At 46.7% G+C, this 18,073-nt stretch overlaps 1 protein-coding gene across 3 annotated transcripts in view; it reads left to right on the top strand.

Annotated features, from left to right (window-relative positions):
• MASP1 (MBL associated serine protease 1) overlaps window positions 1–16,872 on the top strand; it is a 59,735-nt gene extending 42,863 nt beyond the window's left edge. For 2 of the 3 annotated variants that reach the window (XM_037131767.2, XM_037131768.2), the window contains one exon: window positions 2,013–4,457. In XM_037131767.2, coding sequence (XP_036987662.2) covers window positions 2,013–2,896 — 884 coding nt within the window. In that variant the 3' untranslated portion in view covers window positions 2,897–4,457. Of the gene's footprint in view, window positions 1–2,012; window positions 4,458–6,216; window positions 6,355–9,640; window positions 9,755–10,620; window positions 10,807–11,783; window positions 11,852–13,052; window positions 13,153–13,593 lie in introns of those variants that run through there. The other variant, XM_037131770.2, reaches the window with a different exon arrangement.
• The last annotated feature ends 1,201 nt before the right edge of the window (window positions 16,873–18,073 follow it).

The raw sequence follows: 18,073 nt of genomic DNA on the forward strand, positions 1-18,073 counted from the left end.
CCAGTCCCCTAGAACCCAAGTCTGACTTCAGCACAGAAGCCATAGGATGTCAAGAAAATTCTTTTCTCCCAGGAAAGACAGGATATAGAATGGCGTCGGCCTAAAAGAATAGCCCCATGTCAATGAGCTCTCTCAAAAGCGTGTTTCACTATTCAACCTTTCAAAAGTATAACAGCATATCAAAAAAATCAGTTTTTTTGTAGAGAAAATGAAGCTACAGTCATAAGACGTGGGCTCTACTTCTGGCTTAGCCACTAATGACTTTGAATATGTCACTTACTTTCTCTAAACTTTGGTTTCTCCATCTGTAAATTAGCTGTTCTCCATGTTTCCCCAACTCTGACATTCTGTGACCTGAGTTATGCTATTGGCACCTTAGTTGGAAAAAGGCACCATTCAGCACTGGCTTTGTTATGATCATGGACTAAGCCACAGGCCTGTCTTTCACCAGATGAGAGCCTTTTGGCACTAGATGAGTCATTCTGTGAGCTAATCACAGACCTGCCTTGAGGTGTCAACTTGTAGGCTGCTGCTTGTATTTGGGAGTCTGGCCTTCCACTGTGAAAGGCCACACCACAGACAGTTAGCAAAGGCCAGCTACATCTGGCCTGGGGTGAACACAGGGTGCCTCAGGATTATATAAGACACATTTGGCATCAGGAAGAAGAACATCTGAAAAGCATTAAGTTTATGAAAGCCTGACCTACCAAAGTTGCCAAGAATACGCAAATGCTTTTTGGTCTTTAAAGGACTGTTGATAGTTTCCAAGGCCAAGAAGTGTAGCCTGAACATTTGAACAAAGAGGAGGCCAATGTTTATACCAGGTTTACCTCCCAGCCCCAAGCACCAGGCTGGGAAGGGCCCATGTGAACTCGTTCTTAGCCAGCAGGGTCTGATGTTGAAGACCTTCTGTTCATGAGCCAAAGGTGTTTGGCTGCAGGAGGCTGGTGGTGCATGTGCATGCTCGGGGTACAACTCAGTGGAACGAAGTTTGATCAGACCTTTCTTCTTCCCCTGAAGGTACTACAGGGTTCCTGGGTGCAATGATGCGTGGCTCCGAACAGGCCCATGCATCATTGCTTGTAGATTATGCCACCTTTCCCTATCCTTAGATGCCCTGGGCATCCTTCACAGCATTAGTCCTTTGTCCTAGAAACGAAAAGATTAGAGGGGCCTGCCATATGATCTTTACATGTAATGAGGCATTGTAAGATATAGGCCAGTACATCAATCTTAGAATCTAGTTAGGCCCTTGCCACTTATCTTACTAGCCATGTGCCCTTGGGCTAGTCACTTATCCTCTGTAAAGTTTTACTCACCTATAAAATGAGGTGGCCAGGGCAAATGAACTAAAAATGAAAGGAATTTGAAATATCCATGGCGACCATCAACTGCCTCATTTAGCAAATCAAAAATTAAAATCTAGAAAGGGCAATTTATTTACTTCTATGTCTTGTCACACAAGACATAGGAGAGAAAAGCCAGGTCAAGGCCTCCGGGGTCTTGGCTCCCAGTCCAGTGTTTGTTGTGACCTGCTAAATAGTCTTTTAGTTTCCTTTTATCTCTCAAAGCCCATGACCTACAATTTTCAGAAGTTTTCTGAGTGCCCACAGTATGGACCACTTCTGAATGTGAGATGCCATTCTAGAGAAAAAATGGAAGAGGTTACCACTGCTAGAGATAGGTCTGGCTCAAAGTCTAGGCCAGAAATGATCCTGGCTAGAAATGGTTCATGGTGGTGACAGTCCATGCATGAAATGGTCAGACCTATAGATGGCCCTAGCTACAGAAAGTCCAGACTACAGGCTGGCCAGGCTAGAAAGACTTAGGTCAAACGTGACCCCACACAGAGTTTTCCCAGGCTAGTGTGGCCCCATGATGTAGGTAGAGTAGGGTTCTGTGGTGGTATAATCTACAGTGGGTGAGATGTGAATTTCTCTTAGTGGCTCTCTTCACATGGCTGACCTAACCAGTCTCTGTCTTTTGTCCCCACTCCCTCCTTCTCCTTACAGTGTGTGGTCAGCCCTCCCGCTCCCTACCAAACCTGGTCAAGCGGATCATTGGGGGCCGGAATGCCGAGCCCGGCCTCTTCCCATGGCAAGCTCTGATAGTAGTGGAGGACACCTCAAGGGTACCAAATGACAAGTGGTTTGGGAGTGGGGCCTTGCTCTCTGAGTCCTGGATACTCACAGCAGCCCATGTGCTGCGCTCCCAGCGCAGAGACAACACAGTGACACCAGTCTCCAAGGAGCACATCACTGTCTACCTGGGCCTACACGACATGCGGGACAAATCGGGTGCTGTGAACAGCTCAGCTGCCCGAGTGGTACTCCACCCAGACTTCAACATCCAGAACTACAACCATGACATAGCTCTGGTACAGCTGCAGGAACCTGTGCCACTGGGACCCCACGTCATGCCCATCTGCTTGCCAAGGCCTGAGCCCGCAGGCCCAGTGCCCCACATGCTAGGCCTAGTGGCAGGCTGGGGTATCTCCAATCCTAATGTGACAGTGGATGAGATCATCAGCAGTGGCACTCGGACCTTGTCAGATGTCCTGCAGTATGTCAAGTTACCTGTGGTACCACATGCCGAGTGCAAAACCAGCTATGAGTCCCGCTTGGGCAACTACAGCGTCACTGAGAATATGTTCTGTGCTGGATACTATGAGGGTGGCAAGGATACATGCCTTGGAGATAGTGGTGGGGCCTTTGTCATCCTTGATGACTTGAGCCAGACCTGGGTGGCCCAAGGCCTGGTGTCCTGGGGAGGCCCTGAAGAATGTGGCAGCAAGCAGGTCTATGGGGTCTACACGAAGGTCTCCAACTACGTGAACTGGGTGTGGGAGCAAATGGGCTCCCCACAAGGTCTGGGGGCGCTCCAGGTGGAGCGGTGATCTGACTGACCTCCTCCGGGCCTGCCTGCCCTGCCCCAGCCCGAGTGAGGCTGACCACACATTTCCGACAGCACACTCCATGTTACTCACCAGACCAAATGGAATGGAACCTGCTGCTCCCATCTCCCTGAGGCAGCCCCAGGACCCTGAGAGGTAGCAGAGTGGTATAGGGGAAAGTTTCTACACAGGAGACCTGGGTCCGTGGCCTTGGGCAAGTCCCTTGCCCTCTCCAGGCCTCACTGTCCTCAGCACTACAAGGGAGCTAGATATCTGGGCCAGTCCTAGCACTCCTTCCTCTCAGGACTGCTTTAACCTAGTGGCCTCATTCACTCCTATGCACTTATCAAACCCACTGTTGGCCTAACTGGGCCTGATTGTTGAACTGAACTCTGAGTCCATATATTTGTCATTTGGGCACAAACAAGTCTGATTCCTCCTCTAGAAGAAAACCATTCAGGTCTGGGAAGATGGAGATCATACCCCAAGGCCCCTCTCTCCCAGGGTAACCCTTGCCCTGAGGTTTATCTCCCAAAAGCTTCCTGCAGTCTAAGCCTTAGCCTGAATCTTTCTTGTTCAAGGGATTTCAAAGGAAAAAGAGAAAGTTTGGGTAACATGGGGAGGATGATAGTAGTTGAAGTCTCCCCAACCCTGTTAAATTCCTTTTGTCAGCTCAGAACATGTCACTTGGGAGCATATGTCATTCTAAAATACCAGCTGGCAGCAGTCAGGTATCCATACCTGCTGCTCCAGACAAGCATGAAGCAAACTTCTAGCCTGGAAATGTATCATCTGAAAAGCTCTCCTGAGCCCCAGGCCCAGGCATGGAGAGTCATCTGGACTGCTTGGAAAAAGAGAAGGCCCCTGATGTGCCCTGCTGTGCTTCTTGGCAGGAAAATGGAAGAAGAGTGGGCTAGGGACATTCGAAGTGACTTCACCCCACCAAGGCTGCCGAGCATACCTGGAGTCTGAGCTCTTCAGAGAATCCACCCAGCATGGATATTCAGAAGGATGCACTCCTCCGGCTTCCAGGATCTTCATAAAGGGCAGCAGAGACTTGCCTGTGAGAGGCAGTGAGAAGAGACAGAGAGCCAAGAGTCCTGGGCTCTAGCCCCAGCTCTGCCTCCAACGAGCTATATAACCTTTGACAAATCATTTTCCCCTTTGGAAAGGGAAAGGCCCCTTTGGGGGCCTCAGTTTCCCCATCTGTAAAAGGAAGGTATTAGATCTCCTTCAGGGTCCTTCTAGCTCCATCACTCAGGGCTGCCAATCACCAACAGCCTCTGCTTGGCCCTCACAAAGATGATGGTCCTCCTGGGACTTTCCACCAGAGAAAGGCAGCCAGAGAAGCCCTGAGAGGGATTTCAAGATAACAGTTGGCGAGTGTCCACTTTTCTAATAGGTTCATGAAGCCACACTCCTTTGTCTATGAGCAGTGCATGTACAGGATGCTATATATTGTATATTATATATCACAAGCTCACTATTCTGTAAGGTGCCTCTGCACTCCATTTCTTCTGTCAGGGGTCTAAAGTGGAAATAAAACCTCTGTGGATAATCAACAGCCTTTATTTGGGGGTTTGGTTATTGTTAGTATTTGTTTGTTTTGACTCTGTAAAAAGAAACTTGCCTCTCATAAAGCCAAAACCCCTCACATTACAGAGAAAGTACAATTTTTTGTCATCTAGAGAGCATCCAAGAAAAAGTGATGAGGAATGGGGTTGGTTACCGGTATGTGTCCTCACACCTGCACGTCCCTTCATTGCAATGCCTGCTAGTCAAGTCTTTAACTTCAAAGAGCTCAAACTAACATGCAAGGCAAGGTTCTGTGCTTCTAGGTCTCTCACACAGGCCTAGAAGGAGGTGAGTGTCATGAGAGAAGTGGAGATTCCAGTATCATGGAAACTTAAAAAGAACAAGAAGTCCATATGGCTGGAGGGGGCCTGGGGAGCTCTGCAGCGGGTCTGCAAAGGCCGCACTGGGAGACAGAAAGACAGGGCAGAGTGGGCAAAGATGAAGCAGGAAAACGTGTGTGCATAGAGTGGGAGCAGTGGGGATCAAGGGAGAGCAGAAATAGCCCTAAAAGCCATACTATGTTTGCACTCTGTCCTGTAATTAGTGATTCTCTAACTTGGGGTATCTGAGAATCACCTGAGATCCATTTCAGAGATGTAGATTCCTGAGTCTCTCCCAGGAAATTCTAAAATTAGCAGGGCTGAAGGTGGGCAGCATAGAGTGGAAAGTGACTTGTGGGGAGGGACTGAGCTAGAGGGAGAGACTGGAAAGCTACTGCAATCATTCTGGAGGGAGATGGTGAAAATCTACTAAGCCTAGGGCTATGATGGCCCAAGTGTAAGGGTGAGGAGTTTAAAAACATTTCAGTGATGTATTCAGCAGGGCTTGGTGTCTAGGCACAGAAAGAGTGGAGGTGCAGGGTGCGGGGGCAGCACAAGCTAGCCTGTGGGTGAGGGCCCTCCATGGGATGCAGTCATGCTGTGCCTTTGTTTAGAGTTTATATTATAATGACAATGTCATGCTTTTTACACATTGGAACTACAACAATTCTAAATTATGTTTTACAGTTTATACGTAGCTGGTTTCAAGGATTACCATGTCTTATGTTCTATTACATTTCAGATTTTGACTTTCCTCTAGATGTTTGGATTGTGTGTTTTGACATATTGAGACACCGAGGGGTCATGATGTCACATGGCGGAGAAGACACACACTACTCTCTACTTCTCCTGGTCATTTTTTAAAAACTGGTTTAGTTACTGAATATGGGAGTAAAGAAAAGGGAGGCAACAAAGAGAGGCCAGTGCAGGCAATAACAGATATCTGAATAACAAAGAGGAGAAGGTTGGTGAAGGGTAGAGACAAGGGCTTGGTTTTGCTATGCTTGAGAAATTTATGAGCAATCCAGCTGGAGATGTAAAGAAAAGCTATTTAACAGGATTGAGCAGATTGAGACACTGATCTGAAATCTGTCAGGGTATATATAGGTGGTGCGATGCTGTTCCTGTATCTTTTTTAAAAGATTTTACTTATTTATCTTTAGAGGGGAAGGGAAGGAGAGAGGGAGAGAAATATCAATGTATGGTTGCCTCTTGTGGGTCTCCTGCTGGGAATTGGCCTGCAACCCAGGCATGTGCCCTGACTGGGAATCGAACCACAGTCCTTTGGTTTGCAGGCCCATGCTCAATCCACTGAGCTACACCAGCCAGGGTGATGCTGTTCCTAATAGAGAGAAATGAACTGGTAGCTCTGACAAAGGGCAAGATGGAGCCAAGAGTATGATGTGTCCCTCCCTCCTTTGACTGCAGTGTGTGGGCTCCCCAAGTTCTCCAGGAAGCTGTTAGCCAGGATCATCAATGGACGCCCAGCTGAGAAAGGCACTACCCCCTGGATTGCCATGCTGACGCACCCAAGTGGGCAGCCCTTCTGTGGAGGCTCCCTTATAGGTAAGGAGAAGGTGGAAGGGGGTAGGAGACCCAGTCTAGGGGCCAGGGTGGAAGCGAAAGTACCCAACCCTCTTTCTGGAGACAGATCAACGTTTCTTCATAAAGAAACACTGTCTACACTAGTAGCAGGGCCCAGAAGTACGGCATTGTAGAAAGAGCCCTTAGCTGGTTCCAGGAGACGTGTACTCCTATTCTAGCTGCCTCCTTTAGTCAACAAACACCTACAGAGTTCTGGCCAGTCGCTGGCACTCGGAAGGGTCATAGAGTCAGCCCCTCAAACATGGATAACAACATGTGATTCAAAGGAAGGGTGTACCAGGGCTACAGGATCAGGGAGAACAAGGAAATCCACCCTAGAGAAGTTAGGGAAGGGAGATGTACAAAGGCCTCAAATGCCCTCCTTAGGAATTTAAATTTTATTCTGAACACGAAGGCAGGTTGATGAGCATGTTCTCTGGAAAGTTCTTTTCAGGGACTCTCCAGGGAGTTATCTCCAATATGGATTGAAAAGGAGGGTGACTAAGGAGCCCAGAAGTTTGGTAAGGTGACTAGTGCAATAGTGGGAGGGAAGTCATTAGCTTCAGAATAAGGGGACAAAGGATGGAAATGAGGCAGATTGAAAAGCACTGGAAAGTGGAATCATCAGGATTTTTTAAGTCCTCACCTGAGGTTATGTTTCTTAATTTTGGAGAGAGAAAAAAGGAGAGAGAGAGACAAAGAAAGAGAGACAGAGAGGAGAGAAACATCAATTGGTTGAGCCACCTGTCTAGGGCAAAAGCATCAGAATTTTGTAATGGTTTAAAGGTGGTGGGAGTAGGAGTAAGGGCAGGAAAGGAATGGTTGGCAGCTGCTTCCTACTGCAATTTTTTGTCTAAGGTCAATTCCATCTCTGACATCATAGAAAAATTAATAGCACTCTAGAGCCTACAGCCAGTTCCTGGTTTGATCCTGTCACAGAGAACAAAGGTCTGGATGGGTCCATGTGAGCCTGGACAGCTCCCAGGGCTGTGGGCCTCACCCCTTACTGACCCACCTCCTCCAGGGTTCAGTCAGGTGAGGACAGCTCCCATCAGGGACCCATACCTAAGGGGAGGCACCAGCCACCCTGGGAGATGTAAAACTGCAACCAGGCATGAGCACTGCTCGAGGAGGAAGTGACCCTAGCAGTGCCACACACCAAGCTGAGTGTTCCCACTCTATGGAGCCTCTCTAAGGGGCACAGATAGTGATACGAGTGACAGGGGCAGCCCTGTGGGGACTAGACAGAGGAGAGGACCAAAGAAATGAAACTGCAACGGGGATGGAGAGACAGAGATAGAGAGTACAGAAAGAGACATGGAGAGTAGGAGACAGGTTTGGAAAATAAGAGAGAGGGAACTCGAGAGAGGTAAAAGAGAAAATAAAAATAAACAAATATGATGAGAGGAAGAGAGACAGGTAGGACAGAAGATGCCCAAGTGAAAGAAGAAATCAGGAAAGACAGAAAAGCATGGAGGAACCAGAAGTGAGGAAGAGGTCAGAAGAGAAGCAGAGAGATGGTGAGGAGGAGCAGGGGGGAGAATGGGAAGCAAGACCGCTTCGTCAGCCATTGCCGATGTCATTAGAATGTGAGTGAAAGAGATGGATTATGTGCCCATGGTTTTAAGAATTCAGTTTTCTTAAGCCTCGAATTTTTAAGTTCAGTGCTAGAATATTCAATGCTAATTTGTACCTACTTCATGTTTATTCCCTATTATGTTTTGAAGTTGTTAGAATTCTGCTTCTTTATCCTTGGCCAAGCTGCACGTTCTCTCATGCTCCACACTGCCTGGCTCTCCTACCTAGAATCTCTCTCTTCCTCCTGGTACTCATTGTTGTAGAGGGACTGTGGGGTGGGAGAGGAAGCAGAGAGGCAGGAAAGGGGCCAAGGGATGGAGGAAAGAGGGAAAGCACTACATTTGTGGTGCCCACAGTGAAAGTTGGGTAGAGGGAGCCTGGCTCAGGGACTCTTGCAGAGCTGGGAGGTAAAGTCACATCTCTGGACTCACCACAACACACACCTGGGTTTATTTAAATGGCCCAGAGCCCTGCTCTGAAACAGGCTCTCCTACCTAGCTACCTTGTCCCGCTTTATCCACCTGGAAATTTTGGTCAACAGTCCCTGGCTATGGATAGAAATAAAAAATGTCTCCAGTGAAAGAGGGTGGCCTACATGGAGCTCTACTCAGAACCTAGTAGCCATAGCACAGAGTGGGTCCCAAGGGAGCCAAGTAGGGCCTGGGACCTGTTTCCCAAAAATGCCTCTGCCTGGGACTCTGAACTCTGACCTGATACCCCCCCACCAAACCCTGGTGCCTTTTTTCTCTTTGGTTCATCCTGGTTATACCTCTAGGTTTAGTTATTTATGGGTTTATAACCTGCTTCACCTACAGGGTGAACCAAAGCCTGACCACATATTAAACAAAGGGAAGGAACCTGTCCATTGAGTGGAAGAGACAGACAAGATAGGAGACATGCTCTAGGCTAATGGTCAGGAGACCTAGGGTCTGGCCCTGGCCTGTCACTAACCTTCTGGGTGACCCTAGACTTCTCTGCTTTGCTCCAGGCCTCAGGATCTATATCTACAAAATGAGTGGTTAGGATCAGAGCAGTGATGACATAGGGGCACCTGGGGAACTTTTAAAACATACTCGTGCCTGGGACATACTCCCATAACTTAGCTGGTCTGATTCCGGGCCCAGGTACTACTTTTGTTTTGTTTTGGTGTTTGTCTTTTTCATTCCCCAGGTGATTCTAAGGTTCATCCACAGTTCAGAAGCACCATGCTAAAGCAGTGCTCGAACTTTAGTGTGCATAGGAATTACTTGAGAATCTTATTAAATTTCCCAGAGTTTCCTACTGAATGCAGATTCTGATTCAGTAGATCTGAGGTGGGAGCCTGAGAGTCTGCATATCTAAGAAGTTTCCAGACAAGGCTGTTGATGCTGGTCCAGGAACTACAAGGCCAGAGAGGTGGGCAATAAGCACAAGGTTCTGTGTGGACCCATCTTGGGCTGATGGGAGCTCACCAACCTCATGGGTTTAAGGGAGACCTGAAACCCAGTTTAAGATGTTCGGCTTTGGCTTTGGTTGGAATAGGCAGATAAAATCACAGATTTAACTGCTCTTCTTTAGATTAGGATATGAGTGTCTGACTAGGGGCCTTGAAATGCAGTAGAGAAGGGTATCCTAGAGTGGTCTGAAGGCCCTCAGCTCAAGACAGGTGGGGGCAGTGCAGGGCAGTGTGTGTGCACAATTCTCTTCTCAGGCTCCAACTGGATTTTGACCGCGGCTCACTGCCTCCACCATTCACTGGATCCAGATGACCCAGTCTTCCATGACTTTTACAGGCTCACCCCTTCTGACTTCAAAATCATCGTTGGTGAGTGAGGGGCAAACTGATTACTGAAGCCAGTTGTGGTTCTGGGAAAGGGGTATGTCCACGAACTCATTCATCAGGGCATGACACCTGGCTGAGACTGGAGTCCAGGGACCTGAGTCCAAGCTCAAGGCAATGATTTCCAGGTGCAGGGGCCAGGAGCAAGTCTGTGAATCTTAGGCCTCAGTTTTATAATGGGAAAATAAAGGGCCTAGTCTAGTTTCCAAAGATGCTTCAGGCTTCTATGAATTCATGGTTTCAAGTGGACCATACACATAGAATCCAAGCTTCCCCTCCCCAAGACCATCAGCTGGTTCAACTCAGTCCCCTACTGACACTATGCTAGGATCTAAGGACACAAGTATTTTTTAGGATCTAGTTCCTGCCCACAAGGAGCTTACAGCTTAATAAAGGAATACAATACGAGCAGGGAGACCCCTGGTATAAGAAAAAAGGCAGTAAATTCTGTGGGAGAGAAAACAGACAAAGTGTCTTGGGACTCCAGAGAAAAAAGACTTCTAACTGAAGAATCCAACTCAAGAATTGAAGAGGCTTCGTGAAGGTGGCAACACAGGATCTAGGCACTGAAGGGTGATTATATGATTAAAACATGTGGCAATGAGCACTGGAATGAGTATTTTAAGGCAATGAGATTAGCTCGTGAAGCAAGACAGACATGGAAGCCCATGAGAATATGTATGGAAAAGAAGGTAGGGCAGGATAGCTGGGAAAGGTGGGAAGGAAAGTACTAAAAGAGTTAAGGCTGGAAACACAAGCTGGATGGGACAGGGGGCTATAGGGAGCAAGAGGAGACCTTATTTTTTGTGCCTCCATTATCTTCATGTCTCATGCGCCTTATTCTTGCCCAGGTAAGCATTGGAGGTCCCGGTCAGATGAGACTGAACAGCATCTCATGGTCAAACACATCTTCCTCCATCCCCTGTATGATCCCAACACATTTGAGAATGACGTGGCTCTGGTGGAGCTGTTAAAGGGCCCGGTGCTGAATGACTTTGTGATGCCCATCTGTCTGCCAGACCGGCCCCCGGAGGAAGGTACCTCTCTCTACCCCTGATCTTGCCTCTGCAGAATAGCAGTTGCCTCCACAGAGATTTCTTCTCTGGCATCAGTGAGGCTCGGGTGCCAATGAAAGTAGCTGACAGTGCCTGCATGATTCCTCAGCTGCTTCCCCTAAAACGGCAGAACTGGTTCCAAGGTAGCACGTACATGAAGGTTTACATTCATTAACTTATTTACCACTTATAAAAACCTTGTGAAGTGGTATTGTAGTCCCATTTTCCAGATGGGAAAATGGCGGGTCAGCAAGGTGAAGTGACTTACCCAAGATACAGCTTGTAAGAGCAGATCCAGGGGCTAGAATCCAGGTTTTTCAGCTTAAAAGTCCACTGCTGTTTTCAGGATCCAGGCTTTCTCTTCAAATAAATAAATAAGTTCTCTCTCAATGCACAACCCATTTCTACAACACTCTGAGATTTGACAACTTTATAGACTTCTAGAATATCAGAGCTGGGAGGTGGGGAAGTAAGAGGATCCCAGGTCTGGCCTCTTCATTTTATGGATAGAGAAACTGAGGCTCAGAACGGGAGGGAGGAAGGAGTGAGGACTTGCTAAAGGTAGCATAATATATCGTGGACTAAGTTAGACTTTTTTTATCCCCACAATTATTGATCGAGCACCTACTATGTGCCAGCACTGTTGCAGGCATAGGGGTATGGCAGTGCACAAGACAGAGGAGATGACTGCCTTCATGGAGCCCAGGGTCCATGCCAGCTGGCAGTGAGGAGAATAGACAACTAAGCAAACCAGCTAACAATTCATAGAAACAAATTCCTATACTGCTGTTGCAGGTAACCTCCAACCCAGCAGTCTTCCTCCTCACCAAGCTGCCTTTCTCAGAGGGTACAAATGCAGCCCTTCCTCCTCAGGCAGAGGAGGATCGGGCTGCAGAATGCTACCTTCTGAAAACCCCACAGATAGCCTCTCTGCTCCCACTGTTTCTTTTCTCCTCCAGGGGCTATGGTCATCGTCAGTGGCTGGGGGAAGCAGTTCTTACAGAGGTTCCCAGAGACCCTGATGGAGGTGAAGTTCAACTTATGCCCTACAGAGTGTGACATCTCTGCCCTGAATGGGACCTTCCTGCTCCATGTCGCCACTCAGGGACTTAGAGGCTTGAGCAGAGGGTGGTTGAGGAAGACACCAGGGGCTCACACTCACCTCAAAGTTCACTGGGACTGTGAATCCCAACAAGCTTGATCTGTTTAGTCTGTACAGCATGGGTCTCCAGTCTCTAAACATTGTTGGCTGTTTCTGTAGCTCAGCTCATGGAAATTCTTACAGAAAACATCAGACTAGAAGATCCAAAAGGATGGTCCATCTGTATATGATGAAGACTCGTATAGCAGATTAAACACAAATGGGCCAAAGAATAGGCTCTTGAGAGCTGCAGTTCTTACAGTATATACTTGACTGTTGCATTTAGCACTTCACATTCACATCATTACATTACATTCACATCACATCAACAAAAGAACACTGAACTAGAAATAAGAAGCCATGGCTCCAAGTCCTGGCTGCAACTGACTTGCTGGGTAGCAAGTAATTTGTCTCTCTACACGATAGAATAGTATCTCAAGATGCAAAGTCAGGGGCAACACTGGACGTTCTCCAAGAGCTGCCTGTCTCTGACATGACTGGATCCTATGACTGCCGTGGCTAGTTTCTAAATCCTTCAACATTTGTTATTTTAATGTACTTTAAAATTTTCAAATTTACAACAACCATCCATCCTTCATTCATTAACTCTCAGATGTTTATTTGGTGCCTCCCAGGTACTAGACATTGTGCTAGTTACTAGGTGCGCTGGGGGACAAAAGGACTGCCCTAGTCCCTGGCCTCTTGGGGCTGATAGTCAAGTACACAATGTAGTTTTTGATGTGATAAATGTGATGATGGAAAAATGTGAAATGCTCTGGAATGGCCAGACAAGTATTATCATCACCAGTTTACAAACGACAAAACTGGAACTCAAAGAGGGCCAATGACTTGCCCAAGGTTCCACAGCAAGTTCATGACTGAGACTGTATCTGGTCGTGCATCTCCTGATTCTCCATTCAGTGTTTCTTCACCTGTACCACAGGGCAGTTTCTGAGACCTGGTTTAAGGGAGTCCCAGGCTCATCCAGGATGGGGATGGGGATGGGGAAGAGCCAGCTGTAGGGGGTGTCAGAACAGCAGGAACTCCTCTTCCTGGACCGGGGACCAACAATGGCTTTGTGTTTCAGATTGAAATCCCAATTGTTAATCACCGCACTTGCCAGAATGCCTATGCCCCAGTGAAGAAGAAAGTGACCGGGGACATGATCTGTGCTGGGGATAAGGAAGGTGAGTGAAGAGGCTGGCATATAATAGGGCACCTCATGCCAGGAAGTGGTGCGGAGACCAGCAATGGAAAGCCTGGAGACCTCGGAGCCTGAACAGTGAGAGAGGGGAAGGAAGGTCATGAAAGGAAGGATTCTGCTGGAGAAGCTGCGTCAGAGAGTAGAGTGCTAAGAAATTTCCATTATTCCCTTCTCCAAGTTCAACTTTTCATCTATGAAACAAGAGAGTTCTTAACCTGCCCTTCCTAAAATCACTGGGCTCTGAGGAGGCCTGACCTAGAACTTTTGAGCCCAGATTTGAGTCAAATAATCTGCTTGCGCCCCCTCGTGCCCAATTCTCTGAAGTGCAAGTCAGCAGTGGGAAGAAGGAGGCTCCTTTGGATTGGGGATTAGGGAAGGAGACCAGTTACTTTAACCTCAGTATCTCTTTCATTTGTTGATCTAGGGGGGAAAGACTCCTGTGCAGGTGACTCTGGAGGTCCCATGGTAACCCTGGATAAAGAGAGAGGCCATTGGTACTTGGTGGGCACGGTGTCCTGGGGCGACGACTGTGGAAAGAAGGACCGCTACGGAGTATATTCCTACATCTACAGCAACAAGAACTGGATCCAGACAGTCACCAGTATGAGAAATTGAATTCAGTTTTGCACCACCTGCCCGTGCTCAGTCAGCAGCAGAGGATAATTATCTGATGCAAGACACCCTCGCCCTTCGCCCACCTCATTCAGCCCATTACTGGCCAATAATGGGGCCATCTCAGCCCCATTTTCTCCTTCTTTAAAGCAGCGGAGTAGCTGAGTGATCAGAACAGAGGGCTGAATCCAGCCTCTATCACTCAATACGTTTGTAATGCTGGGCAGGCGACTTTGCCTCTTTGAACCTCAATCTCTTTGTATTCTGAAAATCACATACCTTACCTACCTCATAAAAGTTTGATGAGTATTGAATTAACCAGTATATATACAGCACTTAGCGCAGTGCAGGCATAAACTAAGGGCCCAACATGTGTAACTTAGCAGTCAGTGTGTCTACCAGGAAGGCAAAGTTCTCTTACAAATCCTGGCTGGTTCTTAAGGATGACCAGTGTGTACCCTTCCCTTCAACTTTGACCACTTCTTTCAACTGCCCCCAAACGCTGTGCTTCTGTGCTACCACACACCTTTTCCAACCCCAACCCCTACCCCCCATAATAAAAGAAAAAGAGAAAAGTCCCACAGCAATGCATGAGCTAGACACCAAATTGCGAGAGAACTTTGCAAGAAGCAGGGCAGAGAGGGAGATTGGGAATGGTCAGCTGGGAAGCCAGACACCAGGCCCTAGAACTAGCTCTGCCCCCAGCTCTTCGTGTGACTATAAGCAGGACTACCCCTCTTCCCAAAGGACTATCTGGCTATTTCCAGCTCTGACTATCTAAGATCCAAAGAAGCCATTTCTCCTTGATGAGATGAGTTAAAGCCAAATAACCAAAAGGCAAAGACTACCTTAGAGTTTAATAGAGTTTTGATGCAGAGAAAATACTGCTGCTGCAGTAACCTCCACCCTTCACCACGCCTTGGTTCCCGAAGACATAGCCCAGGCAAAGTGCCAGTCAAGGAATCTTCCCTTATTCCTAAACATAGCATTAGTCCTAGGCCCCAACCCCCTTCCCTTTCTGAGAATCTGAGCTACACAAGGTCAGCCCTGAAAGGCTAGACTCGGGGCCCTGAACCCTCCTTCCCTGTGTCCACAGCTGCCCCCACACAGCCATTGTCCCGATTCCTCACCCCTGTTCCTTACCCTGAACACTCTAGCCCCACACAGTGATAAGTTTCCTATGCAGAATTTCCTCAGGGAACCAGCTCCTGTCTCAGGAAGTTCCTAGAGAACTCGCCCCTGCAGAACGCTGAGATTTAAGCCCATCCAGGCATCAGAAGTCCCAAGTCCCTGTCTGGTTCTGTGAAAATTGGTCTTCGCAGCAGACTTCAGTTCTTGACTTGCACTGGTGCTGCTGGAATCATTCAGGGTCTCTTGCTGAAAGAAAGCACAAGGAGTGAGACTGAATGAGACTTATGGACACTAAGCCTAAGGCTGAATGCTCAGGGATAGCAGGTCACAGCCTGCTTCTGCTTCTATGAGCTAGTCATTCTACCTCTCTGTGCCCTGCAAGTTACTCTGAAAAGGGAAGATGACAGTGAGACTCAACTCCATCAGACATTTGTCCAGCAAGCTTGAGATCCTTTTCATGCGCCAAAGAAGAAATGTGATGCTGGAAATTGTGATCTAGGAAATTCCTCTGGAATTGTCCTAGAACATTCCAAAACTCCATTCCTCCCTGATCCGCAGCACTGCCTGGGAGTGCTCATGTACCAGGCTGTGCTAACTGCTCCAGAGACTGATGAGATGAGGGGAACATGATTCCTACCTTCCAGAAGCTCCAAAGGGGCAGAACTGACACATACACAGGTGCCCACCTTGAACAGAATGAACCCCCCTGCCACACCCCATCACTGTGATGTGTCGGAGCAGCGCAGAGGCCCTGGAGGAAGGAACATCAGGAAGGCACCCCAGACAATGTGATGCTGGAGCTGAACTCTGAAGAGGGTGGGCATTCCCAGGTAAGACAAGGAGGCCTTCCAGGTGGAAAGAGAGCAGAGCAAACAAATGTTCCCTGAGGCTTTCCTCAGATTATACTATCTTCTCTCACAAAAATTACGTCTAGTAGACTCATGTTCTGATTCTGGAATCAGAACCAACATTTAAGGGGACTTTCTCCTTAAAGTCAGAGACAACAGTGAGACTTGGCCTCAAGATTTGTATACAAATACTGGTCCCCCCACCCCCACTAATCAAAAGGAGAGCCTTCCTATTAAGCCTCTCATAAGCCAAAATAGCGTACAGTGAAGGAACAATTACCTTAGGACACATCTTCCTAATTGATGCACAAAATATATCCAGGTAAAGCACAGGTGCTCAAAGACACCGTTCAAAGCTATGGCACCTTGACACTGAGAGGCTGGGCCTGGTTCCCGGGAAAGGAGCTTGGCCAGCTGCTATTACCACTCAGAGTGTGCGATGTTTCTGTAAGAGCTTGCTGCAAAACAAACTCTGAACCCTACTTTTGCTTTTCACCTTTTTTTCCTTAAAACTGAAAATCCGCTTCAGATTTCTTTTGGTTAGTGGAACAGGTACTAATGTAATGCACTTTTTTGTAAAAGTGAAGTGCAGTAAATCAAACCTTCAAAAAGCAGAGGATATCTGTCTGTACCAACTTCAGAGTGGACACAGTTTATCCCATCTATTCTTCCAATTGCAATTTTATTCTTTTCCCGAGGAAACATCTAAATGTGCTGTATAAAGATCTATCAGCCCCCACACTGCTGCTAAGGTGCAAGAAACCTAAATCTCTCACAGAGCCACAGAAGCAGAGGGTTGGCATGTCTATTAGGACCATCTTGTCTTGATCCATGACCTCTTTCTTGAACATTTCTGGAGATGGGAAATCCATGACCTCCAAATGCAGTCCATTCCCACTTCAACAGGAGCTGCCTCTTCCAAAAGTCACTTCTATGCAACCAAATCCACCTCCCTAGACTATAGTTTTATATGTAAAGCTATGACTTTATACCATGAAGGTTGTTATTGTCATAAAGATCATGCCAATTTCATTAGCAACAGAAGCTGTTGTTCTTGTGGGTGACTACGCATTTGTTCCAATAAACATCTGCATTGAGTCAAAGCATCCTGTTTGGCTTATGTTTTGCATGCACTGATGATTCTGGTGACTTTTGTTTTCATTCATCAACATTTCTCTGTATCTGATTAGGAACACTGTACCATGAAGAGAGAGACTATGATGAGAAGGTCATACTGTCAATACAATAGCATGTCTTAAGTTTTGCATGTCAGTTCTGATTAAATAGCTTGTCCTACTGTTCCAGTAAATTATCAAAATATCAGGATGCCAATTTTTCAGCATCCAAATTGTATTTCTTGATTGCCATCCATATATAACATAAATTTTTTTTGGATTATGTATTCAATTGTTTAGTTCAGAAAATATGCCACCATGTCTACAAGTGGCCTGTTATGGGTTGGAGTACTTTCTTTCTGCTATGACTTAATATTTCATAGTGACATGGATCTAGGAATCAGCACCACCAAGAAGTCCTTCAAGAAAAGCTAAGCAAGATTCAGGGATAGGAGAGTTATCCCACTCAGGTAGCAAAGAGAGTGGCCAGTCTGATCTAGAATGGGCCTTGAAACCAAGACACTTAGGTTCCAAGGCACCATAAGCTGAATCCCTTATTCATTTAAATTTCTCCATCTATAAACTAGCAAAAAAATCTTTGCCCTACCCCTCTTGAGGGTTACTATATCAGAAAAAATAGCAAATGGGAAAGAACTTTGGCGACTAACTTAGCTCACATACAAACAATTCTACAGGAAATAGTCACTAACATTTTTGAGCACTTACTACTATATGATTGAAACTACATTAAGGTCTTACATGATTCTCAAATTTAATTGTCACAATGGCCTGTGATGAAAGTACTTTAGTATCCCCATTTTACAGGTGAGCAAACTGAAGCGCAATGAGGTTAAAAATGTGGCCCAGCCTAAAAAGATAACACCCCATAGCAACAAGCACACATAGTATTCAAAGTTTGGTTTCTAATAGTATTTTTCAATAAAATAAATTTCTTGATTAAATGGCTAATTCTGAAGCCAGGGCAGGAAATATACCCTGCCATATTATGAGTGTACTTCTGGTACAAGATGAGCCTAAAGCATCTTGTTTTAGAAAGTCAGGAAGTCATACAATGATGAAAGTATGTTGAAAGGACACAGGAGCTACTAGAAGAGCTCCAGTGGCCAAATGTAGAGTAATATAAACCAGAAAACAAATGTATTGGGTTATAACCCAAAGTATAAAGTAAATATCTGTG

This window comes from Artibeus jamaicensis, unplaced genomic scaffold (genome assembly GCF_021234435.1).
Source record: "Artibeus jamaicensis isolate MK-2021 breed Jamaican fruit bat unplaced genomic scaffold, CSHL_Jam_final scaffold_474, whole genome shotgun sequence".
Classification (NCBI taxonomy): domain Eukaryota; kingdom Metazoa; phylum Chordata; class Mammalia; order Chiroptera; family Phyllostomidae; genus Artibeus; species Artibeus jamaicensis.